Genomic DNA, 14,076 nt, shown 5'->3' with positions numbered 1-14,076 from the left:
CAAATTATTGTATTGTAGTAGCTGCTACCTCGAAATAAGGCTCCTAGTGTCTTAAATATTTCAAGAATTCTATTGACCCTGGCTGATCATCGATATGAACAAAATGGTATCCGATGAGTATAGTGTACATGTATATCAATTTTCATATTTAATGTTAAAGAGTTTTAGACTCAAAGAAGAAATAACACTTTCATTACAAGTGAAACATAAATCTTGCTTCTTAACGAATTGTTCACTGATTAATCAATAAGTGAAATCTTATTAGTCTTGCCAGTCTATTTTGCTGATCCACATCCATGTCCACTGGTCCATGTTGAGCCTGCTTCTCTGCCCCATCCACATGTCCATGTTGCTGCTGCACCTCTGCCCCGTCCATTTCGTCATGTTTAATGTCTCCAGTTTGAAAACTCTGCGATGGAACAACTATCAGACTTGTATATGCAATTATAATCCTTAAACTATAATCGTTCATGTTACTACTTACTTGAAGCAGTAGTAATACATGTGGAAATAGTAGAAGTAGAGGTAGTAGTACATCTATTAGTAGGAGAGAGTATTAAAATAGTACATGCTGTAGTAGTTGTTGTTGTTGATGTACATGTAGTAGTAGTAGAAGTAGAAGTGATAGAAATAGCAGTAACAGTACAAGTATTAGTAGCTCATAAAGTAGTAGAATTAGTGTTAGGAGTAGTACATATAGTAATAGAGGAAATAATAGTAGTAGTACAAGTTTTAATAGAAGTAGTAATAGTACATGTAGTAGTAATAGTAGTAGTAGTAGTAGTAGTAGTAATAGTAGTAGTAGTAGTAATAGTAATAGTACATGTAGTAGTAATAGTAGTAGTAGTAGTAATAGTAGTAGTAGTAGTAGTAGAACATGTATAGAAGTAGTAGTAGAAGTAGTAGTAGTAGTAGTAGTAATAGTAGTAGTAGTAGTAGTAGAACATGTATAGAAGTAGTAGTAGTAGTAGTAGTAGTAGTAGTAGTAGTAGTAGAACATGTATAGAAGTAGTAGTAGAAGTAGTAGTAGTAGTAGTAGTAGTAGTAGTAGTAGTAGAACATGTATAGAAGTAGTAGTAGAAGTAGTAGTAGTAGTAGTAGTAATAGTAGTAGTAGTAGTAGTAGAACATGTATAGAAGTAGTAGTAGTAGTAGTAGTAGTAGTAGTAGTAGAACATGTATAGAAGTAGTAGTAGTAGTAGTAGTAGTAGTAGAACATGTATAGAAGTAGTAGTAGTAGTAGTAGTAGTAGTAGAACATGTATAGAAGTAGTAGTAGTAGTAGTAGTAGTAGAGGAAGAAGAGGTAGTGGTAGTAATAGTAAAAGGGAAAATGCAATTTAAAACTAATTTTAAAATGTTAGCATAAACTTTTTAAAAACAAATGCATCTGACACAATAAGTCACATTGCTAAGTACATTGGATAGTATTATGCAACACTTTTCCACCCTTTTAAACCCAAAAATTACTTTAAATTGGGTATTATATTTTATAAGCAATTCTTTTCATTTAGAATGTCACTGTGAAATGTTTATTCCAGACAACAACGACAACAAACGTCAAACGTATGTTGATAAATACTCAGCTTATGTTAGTTAACCAGAGTTTTTGTATTGAGTTGCTGCTGGCTCGAAATAAGGCTCCTAGTGTCTAAATATTTCAAGAATTCTATTGACCCTGGCTGACCATCGATACTAACAAAACGGTATTTGATGAGTATAGTTTATATCAATTTTTATTTCAAGGATTTTTAAACTAAAAGAAGAAACAACACTTTTATCACAAGTGAAAATCAATCTTGCTTTTTTAGGGAATGTTCACTGATTATTGAAATCTTATTGGTCTTGCCTGTCCATTCTGCTGTTCCACATCACTGTTCACATGTCTATGTTGATGCTGCTCCTCTGTCCCATCCACATGTTGATGTCGCTCCTCTGTCTCATCCACATGTCCATGTTGATGTCGCTCCTCTGTCCCATGCATTTGGTCATCTTTAATGTCTCCAGTTTGGAAACTCTGCGATGGACTAACACCAACAACTGTTTTTTCTCCGTTTATACCAATAGACTCTGTTCTTCTTTCCATATGTTTAGGCTGGTCTAATGAAAGTTCAATATGAAATTTAAACAAGAGGCCCATGGGCCACATCGCTCACCTGAGGAACAATTGGTATGATAAAATCAGCTTAGTGAAGTCAGGATACAAACAATCTGGACAATGTACAATAATACATGCAGATCCTGTAAAATTAAAATCCATTTTCCCCCCAGGATATTCTTATGTTTATAATCATTAGTCCCTTTTATAACAGGATGATTTTATAGTCATATCACATGTTGAGTATTGCAGTCCTCAAAAAGATCCTTTACAATTATTTATATATGGGATATTAAGCTACATCAAACTCTGAACCTTCTTGTGAGGCCGAGGAATTGTCCTGGAGCCAAAGTCTAAACAATTATAAAGAATCATCTGGCTGATTAGTTTCTGAGAAGAAGATTTTAAAAGATTTACTCTATATATTCCTTTGTAAAACTTTAACAACCCCCCCCCCCATGTGGCCTCACCCTACAACCAGGGATCATGTTTTCACAACTTTGAATCTACACTACCTGAGGATACTTCAACACAATTTTTCAGCTTTCCTGGTTGATTAGTTTCTGAGAAGAAGATTTTTAAAGATTTACTCTATATATTCCTATGTAAAACTTCGACCACCCCATTGTGGCCCCACCCTACCCCTGGGGGTCATGGTTTTCACAACTTTGAATCTTCACTACCTGAGGATACTTCTACACAAGTTTCAGCTTTCCTGGCTGATCAGTTTCTGAGAAGAAGATTTTAAAAGATTTACTCTATATATTCCTTTGTAAAACTTTAACACCCCCCCCCCAAATGTGGCCTCACCCTACCCCCGGGGATCATGTTTTCACAACTTTGAATCTACACTACCTGAGGATACTTCCACACAAGTTTCAGCTTTCCTGGCTTATTAGTTTCTGAGAAGAAGATTTTTAAAGATTTACTCTATATATTCCTATGAAAAACTTCGACCCTCCATTGTGCCCCACCCTACCCCTGGGGGTCATGATTTTCACAACTTTGAATCTGCACTACCTGAGGATGCTTCCACATAAGTTTCAGCTTTCCTGGCTGATTAGTTTCTGAGAAGAAGATTTTAAAGATTCACTCTATATATAAATTCCTATGTAAAACTTCGACCCCCCCCCCCATTGTGGCCCCACCCTACCCCCGGGGGTCATGATTTTCACAACTTTGAATCTACACTACCTGAGGATGCTTCCATACAAGTTTCAGCTTTCCTGGCTTATTAGTTTCTGAGAAGAAGATTTTTAAAGATTTACTCTATACATTCCTATGTAAAACTTCGACCACCCCATTGTGGCCCCACCCTACCCCCGGGGGTCATGATTTTCACAACTTTGAATCTACACTACCTGAGGATGCTTCCATACGAGTTTCAGCTTTCCTGGCTGATTAGTTTCTGAGAAGAAGATTTTTAAAGATTTACTCTATATATTCCTATGTAAAACTTCGACCCCCCATTGTGCCCCGCCCTCTGCCCGGGGGTCATGATTTTCACAACTTTGAATCTACACTACCTGAGGATGCTTCCACACAAGTTTCAGCTTTCCTGGCTTATTAGTTTCTGAGAAGAAGATTTTTAAAGATTTACTCTATATATTCCTATGTAAAACTTCGACCCCCCCCCCCCCCCATTGTGGCCCCACCCTACCCCTGGGGTCATGATTTTAACAACTTTGAATCTGCACTACCTGAAGATGCTTCCACAAAAGTTTCAGCTTTCCTGGCGGATTTGTTTCTGAGAAGAAGATTTTAAAGATTCACTCTATATATAAATTCCTATGTAAAACTTCGACCCCCCCATTGTGGCCCTACCCTACCCCTGGGGGTCATGATTTTCACAACTTTGAATCTACACTACCTGAGGATGCTTCCACACAAGTTTCAGCTTTCCTGGCTTATTAGTTTCTGAGAAGAAGATTTTTAAAGATTTACTCTATATATTCCTATGTAAAACTTCGACCACCCCATTGTGGCCCACCCTACCCCTGGGGGTCATGATTTTCACAACTTTGAATCTACACTACCTGAGGATGCTTCCATACGAGTTTCAGCTTTCCTGGCTGATTAGTTTCTGAGAAGAAGATTTTTAAAGATTTACTCTATATATTCCTATGTAAAACTTCGACCCCCCATTGTGCCCCGCCCTCTGCCCGGGGGTCATGATTTTCACAACTTTGAATCTACACTACCTGAGGATGCTTCCACACAAGTTTCAGCTTTCCTGGCTTATTAGTTTCTGAGAAGAAGATTTTTAAAGATTTACTCTATATATTCCTATGTAAAACTTCGACCCCCCCCCCCATTGTGGCCCCACCCTACCCCTGGGGTCATGATTTTAACAACTTTGAATCTGCACTACCTGAAGATGCTTCCACAAAAGTTTCAGCTTTCCTGGCGGATTTGTTTCTGAGAAGAAGATTTTAAAGATTCACTCTATATATAAATTCCTATGTAAAACTTCGACCCCCCCATTGTGGCCCTACCCTACCCCTGGGGGTCATGATTTTCACAACTTTGAATCTACACTACCTGAGGATGCTTCCACACAAGTTTCAGCTTTCCTGGCTTATTAGTTTCTGAGAAGAAGATTTTTAAAGATTTACTCTATATATTCCTATGTAAAACTTCGACCACCCCATTGTGGCCCACCCTACCCCTGGGGGTCATGATTTTCACAACTTTGAATCTACACTACCTGAAGATGCTTCCATGCAAGTTTCAGCTTTCCTGGCTGATTAGTTTCTGAGAAGAAGATTTTTAAAGATTTACTCTATATATTCCTATGTAAAACTTCGACCCCCCATTGTGGCCCCACCCTACATGCAGGGGTCATGAATTTCACAACTTTGAATCTACACTACCTGAGGATGCTTCCATACGAGTTTCAGCTTTCCTGGCTGATTAGTTTCTGAGAAGAAGATTTTTAAAGATTTACTCTATATATTCCTATGTAAAACTTCGACCCCCCATTGTGCCCCGCCCTCTGCCCGGGGGTCATGATTTTCACAACTTTGAATCTACACTACCTGAGGATGCTTCCACACAAGTTTCAGCTTTCCTGGCTTATTAGTTTCTGAGAAGAAGATTTTTAAAGATTTACTCTATATATTCCTATGTAAAATTTTGACCCCCCCCCCCATTGTGGCCCCACCCTACCCGTGGGGGTCATGTATTTCACAACTTTGAATCTACACTACCTGAGGATGCTTCCACACGAGTGTCAGCTTTCCTGGCTTTCTGGTTCTTGAGAAGAAGATTTTTGAAAATTTCTCGAAATTTTTCATTAATTTCTAATTATTTCCCCTTGAAAACTAGTGTGGCCATTAATTTTCACAACTTTGAATCCCCTTTGCCTAAGGATGATTTGTGCCAAGTTTGGTTGAAATTGGCCCAGTAGTTCTTGAGAAGATGTTGAAAATGTGAAAAGTTTACGGACAGACAGACAGACGGATAGACGGACAGACAGACAGACGGACAGACGCACGACAGACAAAATGTGATCAGAATAGCTTACTTGAGCTTTCAACTCAGGTGAGCTAAAAAAATAACGGATATCATTGTTGTTAATTAAAGGTCATAAAACATTAAGTGTAAGCTTTACTGAAGAAAATAGAAATTAAAAAGAAATTTTCTGATGTCAAATTCTTCTAATATTCCATACAAACATTAATGTCGAAAATTCCGGCAAAATCAAATTTTGCTTATAATTAAATTAAGAGATTTTTTTTAATACTTCAATTTCTACAAACAGGATGGAAATACATGTATGAGGAAATTGATGTATTTAAACATTACTAAACATCGAATGCTACGCGGATAGGTTAAGGCAACTCCGAGTTTAATGACCGTCAAAATTATGATCAATTTAAAAAATGTTTATTTTTATAAAAACAGCGCGGGATATTAATACCAAGTGAAAGAGTTTAAAAAGATATTATTTTTCTACTTCGGAATCGACTCAATCATTGAAGCTGCCGAGCCATGGTATCACGTGACAGTTAAAAATAGATCACTTTTTTACCTTAACAAAAAATCAAAAAGTGTAACACTACCCCGAAGTTCATTTGTATGTTTGCTACAATAATTCGATTGGCAATTAGTTCATGTGTATTAGTATTACTGCTAGAATCCTATTGTACATCGCATAAAATAAATATTGTAAATATTTATCGGAAACCCTCTCAACTTCTAAAATATCATTGAAAATACTACGTATTTTTCGTTTAAAACAACAAAGCACAGGATTCTAGCAGCACTTTTCAGGTAGTTTAGGTCATATACCGTTGATATTTACCAAAATCATCTTGCCTAACATCCGGGGTAGTGTTACACTTTTGCTATTTTTTGTACACACTGACAGAGGAAAGGCTGGTCAAGCCATATTAAATGTCGATCCTCGTTCCTTATAACACTCGCTGATTAAACAAAATATCCATGCCTGTATTATCCTGATCATATTCTAACTGACACTCATCTAAATCTTAGGTATCTGTATTAAATAAGTCTTATTTCGTCATTGTTTACGCTGCGTTCCGATAATTTGTCTCCCGACATGATCTTCTCTTTTAAACATGCTTGTGACGTCATCAATGATAATTATACGTAATAGAGAGAAATCGAAGATATATTCAGTTAGAAGAGTTTCTAGTGATATTTTATGTCTGTTGTTTTTATAATTTAAACCAGAGATAAAGTTAAAATCGACATGTTTTTGAGTAAAATATGACACCATGCTGCTTATTGTGACGTCATATCGATCAGAGGAATTTGATCGCTGTAAGTTGCCTTATCATACCCGCGTACGCGCATATGGATTATATATATATAAAACGCTATTAAAGGTACCTGATGGTGATACGTTTTTGTTTTTGGTTTTTTTGGTTACAATGTATGTATATTCAAATATTTAAACATAATCTTTGATTAAAAAACGGAGAAAGATCAAAAAACAACAAATGAGGTCAAGTACCTTCCTCAGGAGTAGTCTGGTCATTGTTAGATTGAGTCATTGCGATATCATTGGTTCTCTCACCATCCTAAAACAAGAATGAAAATAACATATCTATTTTCAAAGATCTTCTGCAGGAGATATAAACTATAAACGTTGGGTGGTACACATCTTGACTGTGATGCATCAATCTAGTTTTACTTTCTATACTAGCAATTTTATCCTGCTATTAAGAATAATGACTTTCCATGATAATAGGTCTCTTAATTAACTTGTCTTTTGAGCATACCATATAAACCTCGGAGTCATATACAGATCTGATATAATATAATGATATCATCTACAAATTATTTCAACTTTTAATTTATTGAAACTTCTTTAACTCAAAATATCTGAGACTCTTTCTCCCTTATTTAAATGTTCTTCTCTTTATGATATCTAGTTTTTTGTTGAATTATTTTGAATCAGTTTTAATTCCAATATATGATACAAAATACATAAAGACACGTGTTACCATTATAAATAAGGTTTAATAAAAAGTGTCTTATAAGGTAACTTTAAAATAACCTATAAATAGCGAACGATCATTTTGACGATTCTTTTCTCTTTTTGCGGTCTTTAACACTGTACTAAGATATTGTTGGGCAATTTCCTTGACCAATGGAACATTATCCAAAAAGTATCTATAACCATTGTCTAAATTTAATCTATAAATGAGAATATACCATTTACTTTGTCCAAAAATGACTTTATCTTACCTCACACACTTCCGATCTTGGCGTCTCAAACGGTTTCTTTCCACAATGATCATCATTGTCATTTCCATCGTTTTCTCCCAATGCTTCCATTTCTTTTCCTTCTTTCTCGTTTGGACTCATATCGTGGTCGCTTTTGTTTTTCTCTGCTTCTTCTAAACTTAAGCGTTGGGTGCTATCCTCTCTGTCATCTTGGCTAGGTGTTCCAGAATAGTCAGTTCTCTCTTTTCCTTCTTTCTCGTTTGGACTCATATCGTGGTCACTTTTGTTTTTCTCTGCTTCTTCTAAACTTAAGCGTTGGGTGCTATCCTCTCTGTCATCTTGGCTAGGTGTTCCAGAATCGTCAGTTCTCTCTTTTCCTTCTTTCTCGTTTGGACTCATATCGTGGTCGCTTTTGTTTTTCTCTGCTTCTTCTAAACTTAAGCGTTGGGTGCTATCCTCTCTGTCATCTTGGCTAGGTGTTCCAGAATCGTCAGTTCTCTCTTTTCCTTCTTTCTCGTTTGGACTCATATCGTGGTCACTTTTGTTTTTCTCTGCTTCTTCTAAACTTAAGCGTTGGGTGCTATCCTCTCTGTCATCTTGGCTAGGTGTTCCAGAATCGTCAGTTCTCTCTTTTCCTTCTTTCTCGTTTGGACTCATATCGTGGTCACTTTTGTTTTTCTCTGCTTCTTCTAAACTTAAGCGTTGGGTGCTATCCTCTATGTCATCTTGGCTAGGTGTTCCAGAACCGCCAGTTCTCTCTTTTCCTTCTTTCTCGTTTGGACTCATATCGTGGTCACTTTTGTTTTTCTCTGCTTCTTCTAAACTTAAGCGTTGGGTGTTATCCTCTCTGTCATCTTGGCTAGGTGTTCCAGAATCGTCAGTTCTCTCTTTTCCTTCTTTCTCGTTTGGATTCATATCGTGGTCGCTTTTGTTTTTCTCTGCTTCTTCTAAACTTAAGCGTTGGGTGCTATCCTCTCTGTCATCTTGGCTAGGTGTTCCAGAATCGTCAGTTCTCTCTTTTCCTTCTTTCTCGTTTGGATTCATATCGTGGTCGCTTTTGTTTTTCTCTGCTTCTTCTAAACTTAAGCGTTGGGTGCTATCCTCTCTGTCATCTTGGCTAGGTGTTCCAGAATCGTCAGTTCTCTCTTTTCCTTCTTTCTCGTTTGGATTCATATCGTGGTCGCTTTTGTTTTTCTCTGCTTCTTCTAAACTTAAGCGTTGGGTGCTATCCTCTCTGTCATCTTGGCTTGGTGTTCCAGAATCGTCAGTTCTCTCTTTTCCTTCTTTCTCGTTTGGACTCATATCGTGGTCACTTTTGTTTTTCTCTGCTTCTTCTAAACTTAAGCGTTGGGTGCTATCCTCTATGTCATCTTGGCTAGGTGTTCCAGAACCGCCAGTTCTCTCTTTTCCTTCTTTCTCGTTTGGACTCATATCGTGGTCACTTTTGTTTTTCTCTGCTTCTTCTAAACTTAAGCGTTGGGTGTTATCCTCTCTGTCATCTTGGCTAGGTGTTCCAGAATCGTCAGTTCTCTCTTTTCCTTCTTTCTCGTTTGGACTCATATCGTGGTCGCTTTTGTTTTTCTCTGCTTCTTCTAAACTTAAGCGTTGGGTGCTATCCTCTCTGTCATCTTGGCTAGGTGTTCCAGAATCGTCAGTTCTCTCTTTTCCTTCTTTCTCGTTTGGATTCATATCGTGGTCGCTTTTGTTTTTCTCTGCTTCTTCTAAACTTAAGCGTTGGGTGCTATCCTCTCTGTCATCTTGGCTAGGTGTTCCAGAATCGTCAGTTTTCTCTTTTCCTTCTTTCTCGTTTGGATTCATATCGTGGTCGCTTTTGTTTTTCTCTGCTTCTTCTAAACTTAAGCGTTGGGTGCTATCCTCTCTGTCATCTTGGCTTGGTGTTCCAGAATCGTCAGTTCTCTCTTTTCCTTCTTTCTCGTTTGGATTCATATCGTGGTCACTTTTGTTTTTCTCTGCTTCTTCTAAACTTAAGCGTTGGGTACTATCCTCTCTGTCATCTTGGCTAGGTGTTCCAGAATCGTCAGTTCTCTCTTTTCCTTCTTTCTCGTTTGGATTCATATCGTGGTCGCTTTTGTTTTTCTCTGCTTCTTCTAAACTTAAGCGTTGGGTGCTATCCTCTCTGTCATCTTGGCTTGGTGTTCCAGAATCGTCAGTTCTCTCTTTTCCTTCTTTCTCGTTTGGATTCATATCGTGGTCACTTTTGTTTTTCTCTGCTTCTTCTAAACTTGAGCGTTGGGTGCTATCCTCACTGTCATCTTGACTAGGTGTTCCAGAATCGTCAGTTCTCTCTGGTTTCTCATTTTGTTTGTTGGTGTTCCTGTTACTCGTTTTCATTTTTCCATTTCCCGACTTTTTATCTTTTTTATTTCTACGTGTTCCTCCCATCTTTCAAGTTAAGTTGTGATTATCAGGAAATTCTAAAATGTAATTATTCAAATTACACTGACAGAATGAAAGAAAATACAATAGCTATAAGTTACCACAAATGAATTATACGTTTTATAAAAAATCAATTACAGTGCCTACTGTAAAGAAAGCTAACCTTTGAACTTTACAGACACAATCCAAGTAGTGTACCTTTAATTACAAAAATACACTTTAATATTGACAATGCAATTAAAATAAAACCAGCAACAAAACATTTACACTGATAAGTAAAACATAAGTTAATATAAAATTTGCATACCAAAAGATGCTACGGATATCGTCTAGATAGTATTCTCTGGAAACGGTATACTGCTCTAACTTAGGTAGAATTAAAGGTAACCTATTTATACACATAGCTTCAATATAATTGGTTTATTTAATTAATGAACCAATGGAATATTACAGATAGGAAAACTCAATTCACTTGCACAGTAAAACTTTGACTGGTATCCTACTGTACGCCCCCGTTCCATTAATTTGAAAAATAAAATCTTTCTCAAAATCTTCAGAATGATTTTTTTTCTTCGATATTCATTTTTATTATGATAAATATAGCATTAACATTATGTACATAGAAAAGAATGCACCAGGTCGTTCAAGGGTGACCAATCCAATAAAAAAAAATCATTTTTATATAAATTAAAAAAAAAATCTAGGGAATCTTACCTTATAAGCTCTCACTTTGAGTAACTATTCAACTCTTCACTAAAAGTAAAAGTAAGGTCTCTACAGTAAATCAAAACGAAAGTAAAAGCACTCCCGAATTTTAAAATTACTAGGAACACAAAATGAAACTGAAAATAATTTACGGTCGTATCTAAACCTCTGGTTTGTCGGAATTTATTTTATTTTCTAAAAATTAAGATGCATGAGTTCAGCATTAGTGGTACAAACTTATCCAGGTATACGTGTGGTTAAGAACTGCGATTCATAACAATGAATATTTAAAATATTGTCCAGTGATACAGGGATACAAATTATAATACAAAAGTATCATATTCAACCATGTTTTTTTCTGTGTTAATAAAAAACTTACTTTTTGAATTAAGATATTATATTATATGCAATTCTGTTAAACTTCTTACTATTATATAGCTTGTTAGGTTAAATTGTCAGGTTCAATCCAAAATATTTGCTTTAAATAAACATCGAATTGTTTGCAATTTAGTGCTTTGAGGGTTGAAACTTATAGCCAGTGACACAGTTTGAGTACATAACAAAAACATATTTAAAATGTGACATGCATCGTTAAAAAAATAAGTATACATTATATGCTTTAAGGAAGTTGATTGCTTAATCTCTGTTCTACTTGTATTTCCGTGTCGACTCTCTTTATTGCGACTCAAAAAAAATTACATGCACATTGCAGGAAAAATCGATATTTTTTCAGTTGCATTAAAAACACAATTTTACATTTGAACTTACAGACAAGTTTTAGAAATTACTATGACAAGTTTAACTGCAAAAATACGATAAAGTATACACTTTGCAATAAAAATAAAATGCCCTAGCTAATCACTATCATGGTAAGTAAAGAAATATATAAGTCAATATAATATTAACATACCACAAGATGCAGCAGATACACGCTGGATTGACCGACGATGTTGAAAATGAAATACTGCCTAATTTTACTTAGTTTGAACGATTACTTTTATCAAATAGAGATTTAAATTTATTGGATAATGAAAATAAGAAAGACCAATGAAATTAGAGAACCAAGGAAAATTTCTGGAATCATTTTACTAGATCTTGACCTTAACTGCTTGAATATTTAAAAAAAAACATAAAAATAAATCATGCGACTTTATCAAATTATGTTTTGTTTATTTCTAAATTTTAAAGATGAACAACACAAACTTTCTTACCGCATTGACGCTTTACTCTCAAATTGTTTAGAAGCGTGTATTTATTACTATTTAAATAGGAATTCAAAAAGAAAGCAAAATTCCGGGAACTCAAAACGAAAGTAAACAAAACGTTAATATAGGTCAACCAAAAACAGTACAAAAAATATAGGCACTCTTTTTCTACCATTTTATATTCAAATTGTAGACCGTTATATATAATATTGCTTCAAAATTATAACATATAATTAGAATACACACGTACATTTAACATAACTGACATGAATTTTCTATGGGGTGACAAAGAGGACCCGAAGTCATACAACTTTTACGAGCTTACGTGATCTCAGTCTCTCTTTTTCCACTGTGTGCTCTGTTTGGTGAAGTGAGGCTAAGACATCTGAGATTTTCCCCATAGCCTACTATATATTTTATTTGGATACCTAAATAAACAATGCTGATGTGATACTTGTAAACATGTTGCAGATATAGGGTTAAATATATTCTCACTAGTGAACCTTGTATACCTGGTATAAGAGGAATGCAGATTGTCTGCACGTTATGTCTATCACGGCACGGTCGTTACAAGGCCACGTTCATTCCGTAATGATGGTAGACTTGTTTTCAAAATATGTTTAAAAAATTAGGTCGAAAGACAATAGTAATATATGTACCACATGGATTTTTTACCCACCCTATTCCACACGCAAAACATATACGACGACAATTTCCTCTTTCAAATATTTTCAATATTGTTTATGATACGTTTGTGAATGAATTTTTTTCTCCTGACTCCAACACAAATTCATTTTGTTTGGGTCTTTTTTTTTTAAATTCTTGGTAATGTTGGTCATTCGGTCATGAAAAACAACCCATTATAAGATATCCAGAGCGTTTTCTAAAATTGCTCAAGTCGTTACATAAAAAATCGTTTCATAACAAGATGACAATGCACCAATGGTTATGATTTCCCGGATATCAAACCGAAAGTACACTACCATTCACAATCAAAGTACTGAAAGTACTGATACGAGTTGATGGTAATAAACCAATCGCAACTTTTCGGGACTTTCCGGCAGGCTTGGAAAAACACCTCGAATGTATTACCTAGGCGTACATGACAACCCCCCCCCCCCTTTTTATAAACCTTGGCGGGCGAAGCCCTCGGGAAATATGATTATTCTTGGGGAATATTTCCAAACATTCATGCAATAAAACTTTTATTACACCGAACAACATATGATTATACAAAATATGCCGATTTCTAATAATTTTTCGACTTGTCGAAAGCAATAACGTCGTGATTGTTTGTTTGGGTTTTTTTTTTAATCTCTCTTTTCTTTCATACAGTCGAATCAATTACAATAGTAAAATGGTTTTCATGGTTTAAAGATAATTTATTTGATGAGATATTTTTTATTTAATCATATTTGTCAACATTTTATACTCATACTGGTTTTTATTTTATACCTTTTGAATGAAGATCCCCAGATTTTCGGATAGGTGAGGCACGATATTTATTCCCCGGGATGACGTGTTATATAGATTAATCATATTTAGGTATAATACACTCCAAAACAGGCACTATTTATATACTGTCGCTCCTTCGCCTTCGCAACTTCGCACTTCGCATTTTAATGTGTGGAGCTCTTTATTGTTTAAAGATAATTTTAGCTATAAAACTCTTAAGAAAATATTTGCAATTAACAATCTAAACACTTTGTTGCATAATGAAATTCAAACGTTTCTGTGTTTAACCATTGTTACATGTAGTGCAGTATTGAATTAAGGTAAACAGACTGGTAGGTGACAGAAAGTCTGAAAGTACATGCACATTATGGCATGCATTACATTTATATGGAGTACATAAAATAATTATTTTATAGGCTTAGCCAGCACTGGTAAACAGATGTTGGATAAACTAAACTTTCATAAAGTACAATTACACACAGCACACTGTCTAGCGCGTACCGATAACATTCGAGAGCTTTC

The 14,076-nt window shown here is 35.5% G+C and overlaps 1 protein-coding gene across 1 annotated transcript in view; it reads right to left on the bottom strand.

Annotated features, from left to right (window-relative positions):
• Positions 1 to 11,899, bottom strand: part of LOC105337045 (centrosome-associated protein CEP250) — a 131,408-nt gene extending 119,509 nt beyond the window's left edge. The window contains exons 1-7 of the mRNA XM_066088534.1: positions 11,805 to 11,899; positions 10,904 to 10,942; positions 10,353 to 10,387; positions 7,814 to 10,227; positions 7,077 to 7,143; positions 1,847 to 2,097; positions 272 to 409 (exon numbers count right to left, since the gene is read on the bottom strand). Coding sequence (XP_065944606.1) covers positions 272 to 409; positions 1,847 to 2,097; positions 7,077 to 7,143; positions 7,814 to 10,195 — 2,838 coding nt within the window. The 5' untranslated portion in view covers positions 10,196 to 10,227; positions 10,353 to 10,387; positions 10,904 to 10,942; positions 11,805 to 11,899. The remainder of the gene's footprint in view (positions 1 to 271; positions 410 to 1,846; positions 2,098 to 7,076; positions 7,144 to 7,813; positions 10,228 to 10,352; positions 10,388 to 10,903; positions 10,943 to 11,804) is intronic.
• Positions 11,900 to 14,076: the final 2,177 nt, after the last annotated feature.

The sequence above is a fragment of the Magallana gigas genome, chromosome 6 (genome assembly GCF_963853765.1).
Source record: "Magallana gigas chromosome 6, xbMagGiga1.1, whole genome shotgun sequence".
Classification (NCBI taxonomy): Eukaryota; Metazoa; Mollusca; class Bivalvia; order Ostreida; family Ostreidae; genus Magallana; species Magallana gigas.
The sequence above is the reverse complement of the archived record's forward strand: the minus strand, read 5'-3'. Positions and strand labels throughout refer to the sequence as shown.